The following is a 12,975-nucleotide window of genomic DNA, read 5'->3' as shown; positions in this document are numbered from 1 at the left end:
TGACTAAATGCATCCGCATCGTCCATTATTATTATCATTATTATTTTTCTTTTTTATTTGTGTAAACATGGACTAACCAACATACGACAACATGAGGACAAGGAAAGCACGTGCTCACTATTATCCATTTACGGCCCACTTCTCCAAACTCAGAGACACGTGTCGACTTTCTAGACGTGTAAGACGAGCGCAATATAAATCGGCAAGCTCATTTGATACGATCTACATTTGTTTGTTTTTTCTAGCAATGCTGATCCAAACGCGAAAGAAATAAAGAACACAAACTATTAACTGCTCCCACAATGTCACATGGGACAATAATATTTGTTCGACACCTGAAATCGATTCTTTAATACACAGACACAATTAAAAATATATGCATTATTAATTATTAATAATGTTTGTTTTCTTCCACGGACCGGGATTGATAGACAGTTGATTAGGTGAATGGTAAATTCAGTTTCTTATAGGAGAGAGAGTAGAAATTGATAATTTAATATTCATGGTTGAGTATTTAAAAAATCTCTCTCTCTTTCTTTCTTTCTGTTTGATGGATGGATTCATCCTTATCTTGCCTCGCACACGTTTTTTTTTGTTCTGTGTGTTCCGCCGGTGTCAGCGAACAGGAATTTATATATTTATGGCGACGGCGAAGCAGACAAAAACCTTCCCTCGCTGATCCAATCAGTTTAATATGGCTATATAATCACCGTCGCTCCCAATTCGTCGCCGCTCCTGCGCATTGGTTGGAGTGCGGAAATCATCGGGAAGCGAAAGGGCGAGGAGGAAATTAAAGAAGTCGATGGAATCGGAGGGGGGTGGAGTGGTGGGAGCTTACCTGTCGCTGGTTTTTTTCTGCTTCGCCGGAGGGTTTGTGCTCCTGGCGGCGGCGCTTAAGCTGCTGCGGTCGATGCCGTGGTGGTGCAGCTGCCCGGTGTGCGAGGCGTACGTGACGGGGTCATGGACCGCCGCAGGGTTCGACAACCTGTGCGACTGGTACGCGCACCTGCTCCGCTGCTCCCCGACCCGGACCATCCACATCCACGTCCTCGGCAACACCGTCACCGCCGACCCCGCGAACGTGGAGCATATCCTCCGCGCGCGCTTCCCCATCTACCCCAAGGGCAAGCCCTTCTCTGCGATCCTCGGCGACCTCCTCGGCCGCGGCATCTTCAACGTGGACGGCCCCGACTGGCGCTTCCAGCAGAAGCTCTCCCGCGCGGAGCTCTGCTCGCCCGCCGTCCGCCTCTTCGCCGCCAGAGTCGTCGCAGCCGAGACGCGCGCCCGCCTCCTCCCGCTCCTCGAGCGCGCCGTCGAGACCGGCGAAACCCTCGATCTCCAGGACGTCTTCCGCCGCTTCGCCTTCGATAATATGTGCGCGATCGCGTTCGGGCTCGATCCGGGTTGTCTCCGGCTGTCGCTGCCTGCCTCGACGTTGGCCTCCGCGTTCGATGCGGCGTCCAGGCTGTCCGCCTGGCGGGCGACCGCGACGATGCCGTTGGTCTGGAAGGCGAAGCGGTTGCTCCGGATCGGTTCCGAGAGGAAGCTTCGGGAAGCGATCGGAGTGGTGAACGTGCTGGCCAACGATCTCATCCGCGAGAGGAGGAAGCTGGGGTGCGGCATCGGCCAGGATCTGCTCTCGCGGTTCATGGGAGTCGTCGCTGACGACGACGAGTACTTGCGGGACATCGTGGTCAGCTTTCTCCTCGCCGGGCGGGACACCGTCGCCTCGGCGCTCACCACTTTCTTCTGGCTGCTGGCGCGCCACGTGGAGGTGGGCAGCGCGATGCGGGAGGAGATCGACCGCGTCCTCTCAGGCGGCGGCGGCGGCGGCGGCGAGGCTGTCGTCGTGACGGCGGAGAAGATGAGGGAGATGCAGTACGTGCACGCGGCGATCTTCGAAAGCATGAGGTTGTTCCCGCCGGTGCAGTTCGACTCCAAGTTCTGCACGGCCGACGACGTGCTGCCGGACGGGACGGCGGTGCGGCGGGGGACGCGGGTGACGTACCACGCCTACGCCATGGGGCGGATGGAGGAGCTGTGGGGGGAGGACTGCGCCGACTTCCGCCCGCAGCGCTGGCTGCGGGGCGAGGGAGGGGCCTTCGCGCCGGAGAGCGCCTACAAGTACCCCGTCTTCCAAGGCGGCTACCGCGTCTGCCTCGGCAAGGAGATGGCCATCATGGAGATGAAGACGGTGGCGGTCGCGGTGGTCCGCCGCTTCGATTTCGAGGTGGTGGGCGGCGAAGGGCGGAAGACCCCCAAGTTCGCTCCGGGGCTCACGGCGTCGCTCGCTGGCGGGCTGCCGGTCCGAGTTCACCGGCGCGGCGGGCGGGCGCATGCCATAGATAGCTAGTGCGCCCTGTGTATAGAATTTAGGCACGTGGTATAGTGTTCACTGATTGCAAAATGGGGTGGAAGAAGAAAATAATAGGGAGGGGATAAATAATTAAATAAATAAAATAAAATAAAATAAATAAATTAATAAGAGATGTTGTCATGATTCCTGCTATTTCAAAATTATGGTGTCTGCCACTGAATTGGTGGCTCAAGTAGTTACTTATCTTATTGGATTGAAAATAAAAATACTCCTTTTTTAAAATATATTTCATAGTTTTGAAATTAAAAAAAATGAAAAGTGAAAAATGAAAAATTAAATATTAAATAGGGAGGTGTTGTAAGCAATGTAGTTGTAGGAATAGACTATCGGCTATTCTATAAATACCATGATTGGAATATTTGCCAATGTCCTTTCCTTTGGCACATGTTCTAATCCATTGTTTAATCTCCTTTTGATTAATAATTATTACTTATTAGTGTTGTGGTGGCCGAGTACTCTATTCTCGGGTCCAACGAATAAGTTTGTCTCCCCGGTCAACACGTGATCCTGATTCCTAATGCTTCAATGAGACTTCATAAAAGAGAAGTTAAAGGAATTATCAAAGGGATAAAATTAGAGTAACTACTTTTATTATGATATTCTTTCTTCAACGATCATCGATCTAGTTTCGCCTTGGTTAGCGGTCACCTCTTTTTAAAATATTCATCTTTTCTTCAACCAAACATTTTCAGACTTCCCCGGATCTGAATCATACGAGTCAAGCACCACCAAATGACTCAAAACTCTTGCACACTGGATCACCGAGCACCATTCGATACCGAATTCTCACATATCGGAGATTTGAGCACCGAACGCTACATCCTCTTCCTCCTCCTCATGTATTATAGCCTCTTTGGATTTTCCAACTTCTCCAATCGTAGATTATTACGGACATATCAATTGGATTCTACGGTACTTCTTCCTTCAACTTCATTTATCTTCTTAACAAATACATTTACAGATTTACTTAAGGTGAAATCTGTCACCCAACAACTTCACATGATTAGTCTCATGATTATCTTTGAGACTCAAAGTAAATCGAGAAGTTGTAGTTGACAAAGACGAGGAGGGCATTACTTCGGTGTTACGGTCGTGAGGAGTCGACCGAGTTGGGGACTTAGGATTCAACATACCGGGTCCAATCTTCGTATCGGTCTTGAGCAGCCGAGTCAACGGGTCACCTGAGTCAGTCCTCAGGTCACGACTTCAACAGTAGAATCCTAGTGAGATAGACTCTTGGATCCGAGCTGAGCCGAATCCTCGAGGAGGCAAAATCCTAAGTCCGAGCCGAGCCGAATCCTCGGGGATGCAGAATCCTAAGTTCGAGCCGAGTCGAATCCTCATGATGATAGGCTCTTAGACTCGATCTGACTTCTCATGAAATCTCGACTCCTCCCAGTTCAGTTGCACCGACCCTCCGCAGACTCGCCTCAGACTCGGTTAAGACAATCTCCAACTATTGGTGTCCTGCGTCGTTAAATCTTACTTTTACCATCATATAGAATCCCATAATTACCCATCATTTCTTCTAACAGTCTCATATCTCCTAATTATGGTTACTGCTCTGACATCCACGTGCAAAATGACATTTCAATTGTATGTCAACGATAGGACTGTCATTCTGATCATTCTATTCTTTCTGACAAGATCATGATCAGTGATAAGACGTCTTCCTTAATTAAGATGGGATGTATCGTTTAATTATGATGGGATGTGACGTCCTCCTCGGGTATATAAAGACCACTCCTCTCCGTGATTAGGTACACATACACAAGCCATTTCAGGTCCTCTTCTTCTTCCTTTTCTTTTTCACTTGCTGAGTTAGGCATTGGAATGGTCGTGCCAGGGCACCTCTTAACCTTCCTTCTCGCGATTGCGATGTTTGCAGGCTGATTAAGCTCCGCGGTCCCTTCCTCCTCCGATTTCATCCCATCTTGGTGTTGAGAAGTTAATGACGTGTTCATAAACGGATCTCAATAGGAACATTCGATTTCGTCAAGATTCAACTCTTATCCGCTTTAATAAATCTATTCCATCGTGATCAAATATTTATACACTTTCAGTCGGAAGGAGATGGCCGGACGGACGAGTTTGTGGTAACGGAATCTTCCCTCATCGTTCTCACTCGAAATGTCAGTCAATTCATAGCACTGCATGAAGCAACAGCACGATGAATGAGACCAGTGACGCTCCTTGTCCGGAAAAGCTAAAAAAAAAAGACAATTGAGCTTTGATGATCATCCACTGGCATATTATTCTTCACTGGAGAGGAGTGATCTGTGTTCTTTTGTTTAGTGCTGTCACTTTTTCCATTTCAGTTCCTGTACAAGGTTTCGTTGGCTGTCACTCACTCACTCACTAGGATTCCTCAGCCACTTGCTGATAAATGGATGGCTAGCAAGCTCACGCCATCACTTAGATGGATAAAGACCTTTTAAATCAAACTAATCAGTCGACTGCTGCTGATGTTATCACTTTTATTGGGAATTGGAGGAAAGGAAGCAATTGTAAGTTAATGGGCCTGGATTGGATTGTGAGGTGCAACAACAGTTTGGAGATCACGAGATTGAGTTAAAAATCCAATCTAACTTGAGGCTCGACTTAGTTGCTGGTAAGAACTGCAGAGTCGAAAGGAAAAAAAAATTCTTCAGACTACCTTTCTCTCTCTCTCTCTCTCTCTCACACACGTTCTTTCTTTCTCCCATTGCAAATCCAAACGGCAACTCCTCCTCAACATCGTCGGCCCGGGCTAAAGCCCAAGTAAGATTCATCTATATTTTTTTTTTCTTTTATTTTTCCCTATGTTTTTTTTAAAAGGCTAAGAGCATCCACAATAATGCTCTAACATAATGTTATAACATCCTATTGATATTAAACAGAATTGTGGAGGAGTGTTATAATACTCTTTCTGTTGAACGTGTTAAAACAATTAAACGCGTTCAATTAAAAGTGGGGTGGACCAACCAGAACGTTGGCCCATCCCACATGTATTTTTTAATTACATTTATTAAAACGGTTAATTTTAATAAATTTTAATAAACATATATTTTATTTAATAAACATCTATTTTATTTAATAAATATATATATTAAAATAGTTAGTTTTAATAATTTTTAATAAATATTTATTTTTAAAATATATTTATTTAATATAATATAATTTTAGGATGATTGAATAGACAGTGAGACTCATAAATAATAAGTATTAATATTAAAAGGAATGTGGATGAAAGAGATATGTTGTTATAACGAGTATGTGGCAATGAATTCTATATTTTTTAATGAGATGAAATGTGTTATAATGGAAGTGGATTGTGGATGCTCTAATATGCTGAAGAAAACTATACAGTTTTCCACTAAATATCTCAATTATAACACTCAATTTATATTTATAACCAATATAAGCGGGTGTTATAACACCCTATACATTAACATTAACGAAGACAGTTCAATTTTTTGAATGCAGTTAATGAATAATTTTTATAAAAAAATTAAAAAAATAATAAATATGAGTGAGTGTTAATGTTGAAATGAATGTGAATGTGAATGTGTGTTGATATTCAAAAAAAAAAAAAAAACCTCAATCAATACAAGTGTGTATTAATAAAAAAGAGATATTAATATAATGGATGTGACATATGAATCCTATACTTTTTGAAAAAGTGGTATATATATCTATTAATATTTAAATTAATAAACCTTCAAATTTGTTATTATTGTTGTCTTGACTGACTCTAAATCTCTAATAAAAATGTTTGACTTTTAATAATAAATTTAAATCATAAAATAGTAATTGCTCTGGTTGTTACACTAAAAAAATCATTTTGAAAAAAATAAAAAATATTTTTATCCTATTTTTTCATCTTAAAATTACTCTTATTCTAATATTATTAGAATAATGTTAATCAACATAGATATAAATAATTTTGATCAAAATGATTAAGATTAGAGTAGTTTTGATTAAAATGATTACCACTATAACAATTTCAATAAAAAATGATTATATATTATAATAGTTTTAATCAAAATTGTTATAATATTATAATCAATTTTAACTAATTTTTTTTAGTGTTTTTATCAAATAAAAATAAAAAATATTTTAATATAATAATTCTACCGGATTTGAACAATTTTAGTTAAAACCTCAATCTCTTAAAACCTATAATAATATTATTTTTCAATTAAAAAAATAAAATGCCATTTTGACATTGTTTTTAAAATAAGATATTTTTTAAAATAATAAAAACCGAAAAAAAAGACTTTTATATATATTTTTTTCAATTTCTTTTGAACATCCAAAATTAGTAAACGATTCTAGGTATTTCACTAACTATTTTTAGAATTAATTAAATTTATTTAATACATGATGAATCTAGAATACATTTATTTATAATAATAATAATAACAAAGTATATTTCACGGGTAGGGGTGAGCAACAATTCGGTTAAATCGAATAAATATATATATTAAAAAATTCGGTTCGGTTATTTCGGAAATTCGGTTATTTTTTCTAAAAAATCGGTTAATTCGGTTCGGTTTCGGTTTTAAAATTTCTTATTCGGTTAAACCGAATAAACCGAATTATTCAAATTTTAAAAAATAATTTATAAATTTTAAATAACTAAATTTATAAATCCCTAATTAATTAATAAAATTTTTATAATATTTAAAAAATTTGGTTAATTCGGTTAATTCGGTTAAAAACCGAATTAACCGATAAAATATCGGTTCGGTTTATTCGGTTTTTATTGGAAAATTCGGTCGGTTCGGTTGGTTTGAAAAAAATCAATTTATTCGATTTTCGATTTATTCGGTTCGATTCGGTTCGGTTTTAACCGAATGCTCAGCCCTGTTGACGGGTACGTATTGTAATGATTTAATTATACATATATATATATATTTTAAAATTATCAAAATTTATTTATTAATTATCTTTTAATATAAAAAAGGGAAGGAAAGAGAGAGAGAGAGAGAGAAAAAAAGAGCTGCCATGTGTTCGTCTATAGAAGCCCCAGTCCGGGGAGCCCCCGCCCACCACCGTGAACCTCGTGTGATCGCACTGCCCCAATCGGAATCAAAAAAGCAATCTGCACCGAGATGCTCGCCGCAAGCTTAGACTTCCTTGCAGCCTGATGCCAACACGCCTCCTTCCCGTCCCTCCTCCAATGGCGAAGAGATAAGCAAGCATCTTCGCCTCCACCATCCGACCGGAAAGACAGCCTTTTGGGCTTCTGTCTCCCCATCGAAGCAGAATAGCCTAAAAGAAGGGCGCTGGAGTCAGAATCTCTCCCTCTCTCAACTTTCTTCGTCGCGCTCCCCACAACGTTGATCGGGTAGGCTATAGCTAAACCTCGCCCTATCTTAGTCCTTTTTTGGGAAAGGTTTTGAGGCCGAGTCGCGGAGACCGATTTAACTTCCAGGTTTCTGTTCCCGCTCTTGTCGTTGAGATGACGCCGACGGAGGAACTCAATAGTTTGATGAATTGGATGTTCTCGGAGGTAAGTTGAGTCTCTCCTAGTTTCTTCCGGTTGTTACTTTCCGAGGTTCAAATGTGAAAATAGAAAAATAAAAATTTCTCCTTTACGTGCCACTCCAAGCGTAGTTTTAACTTGCTGTTTCCTGTAATTTTTTTTTCCCTTCTGAGTTGGATGGAGTAGAAGGGCTCAGTTTTATGGAGCGGTCTGCTCTGTCCTTTGAGCTGGGAACACTGCTCCTAGATATTTCTTGATGTGATGTTATTCTCGACCAATATTTCAGTCGCCGTCATTTTTGGATCTCTGAACTGACTTGGAGTTGTTGACTTCTCTTTTTAATCGCATCGTTCCTTTTTCTTTTGGACTCTAGATTTTGAACATAAAGACTTAAAATTTGCGATGGAATGATAAGGAGGACCATCTAATTTGGTGGAATCATTTTCTTGCAGGGTTTGTTGGACCAGCAATTTCAACAACTCCAGATGCTTCAGGATGCCAGTAATCCTGATTTCGTTTCGGAGGTGATCACCTTGTTCTGCAAAGATTCAGAGATTATCTTGGCTGAGTTGACAAAATTACTGTATGTTGTAACCACTGAGATGTGCTCTCAAGGTTGTGTTTAGTATGCCTTTATGTTCACATGTTTGTCTGTGAACTTTATTCAGCAGGGATCAACCTGTTGTTGACTTTCAAAAGGTGGATGCTTATGTTCACCAACTTAAAGGAAGTAGCTCGAGGTTTTTCTTTTTATTTCCTTCTCTGCTTATTTTATTTCCTATTCTGGTTCTTGCACTTGCTTGTTAAAATAAGTGAGATCTTTCTTGTTCAGTTCCTTCTATGTAAACTAAGAATTAATAAGATAATACAATTCTTTTCTTTTCTTTTGTTTTCACTTCTATTTCAATTTACTTTTATTTCCTCCACTAGTAACCACAATGTACAACGTTAGAGATGATCATATTTCACCTAGTGATGAGGGAAGCAGTTTGATTCTTCTTTGTGAATAGGAAGGAATTGTCAGCATCTAAGATAGAAAATCCAAGCAAGGATATGAACTTAGAAAGGAAAATGCGGGGAAAATACCCGACATAAGTAGTGGAGAAAAGGATTAATTTAACATAAGATGTGGTGGTATTCATTACTTAAAGTGTATGATTTTCTTGAAGCCTCAAGTAGTCACGCCACTTGTTCTTTAATTTTTTCTGTATTTAAACGACATGCTATTAACTCAGAGGTACCAACTTGAAAAATTAATTTCCTAACAATTTAATCTAACACCATGGAAATGGGCACAAAATATTCCACATTTTACGTAGATGGCGCTCGAATTAATGTATATTTCCCACTTTATAAACCACTGATGCATCTATAACTGTCTAATCTCTAAACACCAAAGTCATAGTTAGTAACATTAATATTAAATCGATGCTACCCACATGATACAACACAAGCATGCTACATGATCTTTAATTGTTCTTTTATCAGGTAAGATTTTTGTGTATTTAGTTTTCATGTAAATGTAAGGAACTCAATAGTTTTTAGATTAGGCAAAGCCAAAACTTATAGGGTGAGGCAGTAACAGAAGGGTTTCCTTTTTAAACAGCAGACTATTAATTCATAATTAGTGTGTGTATTCTTTCAAATTCTAATCTTTCTCCATTGCCCTTTTAGGCTGTAAATGGGGAGGGTGGAGAGGGTTGGAGAAGAGTTCGGCCCATTTGAAGCTACAACCCTCTTTGGCTCCCTCTCCTTTGACAATGAAATAATGGTGCTTTGCTCGAAGTTCTTGAATAGCAACGCTGGCACCATGACCACTTCTCTCTCACATTCTCCGTCTGGATGGTGCCTCTCCTCTGAGAGAAGCAACATCTGTGTCTATGCCCACTGTCACCCTAAGTCTTGTGCCTTGCCGGCCTGCATAATTGGCACAGGTCACCAACTAGTATATAAATCACTTCTCTTTCCCATGTACTCTGTCTGGTGCCTGCACAGAGTCTGTCTTTCCTCTGAGAGGTAATGAATGTGTCTATGTTGGCATCCAATGTTGCACCAAGTCCCATGCCCTGCTTGCCTGCGCCATCTATGCAGTTCACCGGCTAGTATATATGCATGTTGGTTTAAGTGGATGAGAGCAGCCGATATGCTCTTCCTTGACATGTGTAAGCATGCAAAATTTTCTCATGTTTTCCAAGTGGCAATGTGTCACTAATTACAATTAACTGGGCCTAATAACCATCACTGAATAATTTTTTGTTATGGTTTTCACAAGTGGCAATCAGTGATTCGTCAACCTGTTTATTAATGACATGCTGGCACAATGTTGACCCATATCATGCTTTAGTAGACATGTGGCTGTAATGTAATAATTTGTATGTTTGAATTAATTTCACGAACTAAATCCGACAGAAGTCGTAGGTGATACCCTTTTTTTGGTGAGTTGGTATGTATACTCATCTTAGTGGGACATTGTGTAACTACCTCTCACAATCCTGTTTTGTTTAGTGATAAATCCACACTTTTTGTCCTTCTCATTGATGAAATGACAAAAATGAATTAGCAGTAAAAAACCAACAAAATGCCAAAATTGAGTGATACGAATAACATTGAAATATGCAGCTCATTTTGGCAGGAGCTTGTCCACTAAGCGACTATTTGCATTAAGCTTAACTTGCTTCATGAATCATTTCATGTTTGCCTGTTGTATCGGTAAACAATTTCCTTTTTACGAGCTTGTTTTGTATTTACCCCACAAAAAGAAATACCAAAAGGTTTTCTGGTAAATATCTTACAAGATAAAGTGGAGTGGAGTCTAGTGCTAGGTTTTTTTTTTCACTGATTGTGGTAAAGTCCACTAACACTAACACATTTTGTAGTTTTTAACTTTTTATCTAATACAACTATTCAGCATGTGATTGATGTAGAATGGGAGGAATGAACTTTGACATTTTAGGAGTTATAGAGATTTTTAGTCGGCTAGTCACTGTATTACATAGTCTCATCAGTAAATTTTAGCAGTCCTTTTGTTGTCATAAATGTGGACTTCAATGGTTGAATTTGGAATTCTTGGAAGTTGGGAAATAATGAAAGGATTGAATTCAATGTTAGCATCCAAATATGGCAAAATAAAATAAACCTAGTCTGACTTGCGATGCTGTGGCCATTCAAAGGATTTGATCATTCAAAATAAAATGTCTATATTTGTAACCTAAAAGTTCAAATTCAAGAACATGATTTTAAATTTCAATTTTTGGAAAAAGTTTAAGATAGTTTCTTCTTCAAGATGATTGTCTCAAAAATATTTTTTTTTCTTGATGTGTCATTCCACATTATTGTGAAAAATCTCAATATTGCAATTATGTTATGTATAACGTTGATACTAATGTATACTACTCCATTCTCATTGCTAAGTTTCAGTAAATTGGTAATTTTTCTCATACATTACATCTATGATAAGGATGAACTGTCTCAATTGCAGTTACCAAATCTTCTTTGTTCAAACCATATGGATAGGTGTATGCATATGTGCCTCTCTTTTGTTCTCTTGTGTATGCATGTTCTTCTTTCATAGATAACATCGCATAAAGGAAGGGTAAGATCCTAGCCAACTCAAATAATTGTGACAGATTCGAGTTGATGGTTTAACCATCTCTGCCTTCCTAATTACCTGTTAGGAATTACTAAAGATATTTAATCCTTGATCTAGTAGCTCATTCTTTTTTAGTTCTAATCATTGTTAACACGTAGAAAAAACTACTGACATCTATTCGATTCCCTACATGCATTTTTAGACTCTAACTTTTCCCCTTGGTTATTGTATTTCTTTCGCAGCGTCGGTGCAAATAATGTAAAATTGGCCTGCATCCACTTCCGTCAGTTCTACGAGGAGAATAATAAAGAAGGGTTTGTATTGTTGCTTAGCATATCAAATTGTGTAAATGTATAACAATTTACAAGTTATCTTCGGCTAACTGGAGCTCTTTTAATAAAATTGGTGGTTACTCTGCTTCAACAGGATTAGCATTTCAATATCCTTTACTTGACTACATGTATCGTGACTAAATTTCTTTGTACCAGGTGTTTCAGTTCCTTGAACGCGATGGAGCGTGAGTATTTTCGTTTGAAGGACAAACTTGGGACCATGTTGCAGGTATCTTTTTCTTGTTGCAACTGTGGACAACATAAGGGTTTATACTTATGCTTCACATTTATATCTAGATTTACATGATTGGACAACCACATAGCTACTGTCGAACAACATATCATGCCGAATACGACACAAAAGATCATTATTTTCAAAGAATTCCTTATTACTTGTTCCTACTTAAAGCTAAAACTGAGTAGATTTGTTAGTTCAGCAGTAGTTGTGCATCCTTAACTTGATATTGTTGATGGTATTTGTAAGGTTTTGCAGTTAACATCGCGTTACTAACCGCCGATTCATACCGTCATTAAGATAGAACTAATTTGCCTATTTCCGTGCAGCTCGAGCAGAGAATCCAAGCCTACGAGAGCAGCAAACATAATTAGAGGATGAAGGGAATATGTTCTATCACTCTAGTTTAGCTTCCATAATCAACTTATTGTTTATCTGTTTTAACTCTACTTCTGATCTTCATACATTGTGTTTGAACATGTATTCGAGTGAATTTGAAACATAATTTTGGTTTTGGTTGTGCATGGTTCCGCCCAGGGGTGCAAAAGAATTGAGCCAAAAGCCTTTTGAGTTGATTCGTAAAATATTGATTTGCATTTGAAATTTTCAAATTTGAGTTGGATTTAAATATGTTTGATAACTTTTTAAATCAAACTCTAATTTATAATATTTTATTTGATTATTCATAAGTTGAATTTTATTTATTTTTATATGCTTTTAATTTAAATATATTTAAATTAAAGTTTGAATAATTTAAATTTAAATATTTTGAATTTTAATTTGCATAACTTAAGATCCAAATTGAATTTATATATATAATTGTATTTTGTGCGATTTATCCTGCATGATCCGTGCGCGACACATTTGATTCACCGTCATTGTCGCTGTCCTTGTCGCGTCGTCCGACCACCGTCGGTTGTCGTCTCGGGCACGATCGATGCGTCGCTCGTTGGTGTTCTGTCCGACGGTAGA

The 12,975-nt window shown here is 39.0% G+C and overlaps 2 protein-coding genes across 4 annotated transcripts; both read left to right on the top strand.

Moving 5' to 3' along the window:
• Window positions 1-605: 605 nt before the first annotated feature.
• LOC141814763 (cytochrome P450 94C1-like) lies at window positions 606-2,500 on the top strand. The gene has a single exon (XM_074702708.1). The coding sequence runs from the start codon at window positions 803-805 to the stop codon at window positions 2,351-2,353; it is 1,551 nt and encodes a 516-aa protein (XP_074558809.1). The 5' UTR covers window positions 606-802; the 3' UTR covers window positions 2,354-2,500.
• Window positions 2,501-7,473: 4,973 nt separating this feature from the next.
• On the top strand, window positions 7,474-12,517 carry LOC141814705 (histidine-containing phosphotransfer protein 1-like). 3 transcript variants are annotated; one of them, XM_074702647.1, is made up of 7 exons: window positions 7,475-7,709; window positions 7,797-7,874; window positions 8,300-8,430; window positions 8,516-8,587; window positions 11,679-11,750; window positions 11,925-11,997; window positions 12,333-12,517. In XM_074702647.1, the coding sequence occupies exons 2-7, from the start codon at window positions 7,824-7,826 to the stop codon at window positions 12,375-12,377; spliced, it is 444 nt and encodes a 147-aa protein (XP_074558748.1). In that variant the 5' UTR covers window positions 7,475-7,709; window positions 7,797-7,823; the 3' UTR covers window positions 12,378-12,517. The 3 variants fall into 3 exon arrangements, with proteins under 3 accessions (XP_074558749.1, XP_074558748.1, XP_074558747.1); XM_074702648.1 differs by having other exon boundaries at window positions 7,474-7,874; window positions 8,519-8,587; XM_074702646.1 differs by having other exon boundaries at window positions 7,477-7,874.
• Window positions 12,518-12,975: the final 458 nt, after the last annotated feature.

This window comes from Curcuma longa, chromosome 21 (assembly GCF_044706935.1).
Source record: "Curcuma longa cultivar G26 ecotype Majalengka, Jawa Barat chromosome 21, ITB_CL_G26_1.1, whole genome shotgun sequence".
In the NCBI taxonomy this organism is placed as follows: Eukaryota; Viridiplantae; Streptophyta; class Magnoliopsida; order Zingiberales; family Zingiberaceae; genus Curcuma; species Curcuma longa.
Note: the sequence above shows the minus strand (reverse complement) of the source record. Positions and strands in the feature narration are given on the sequence as shown.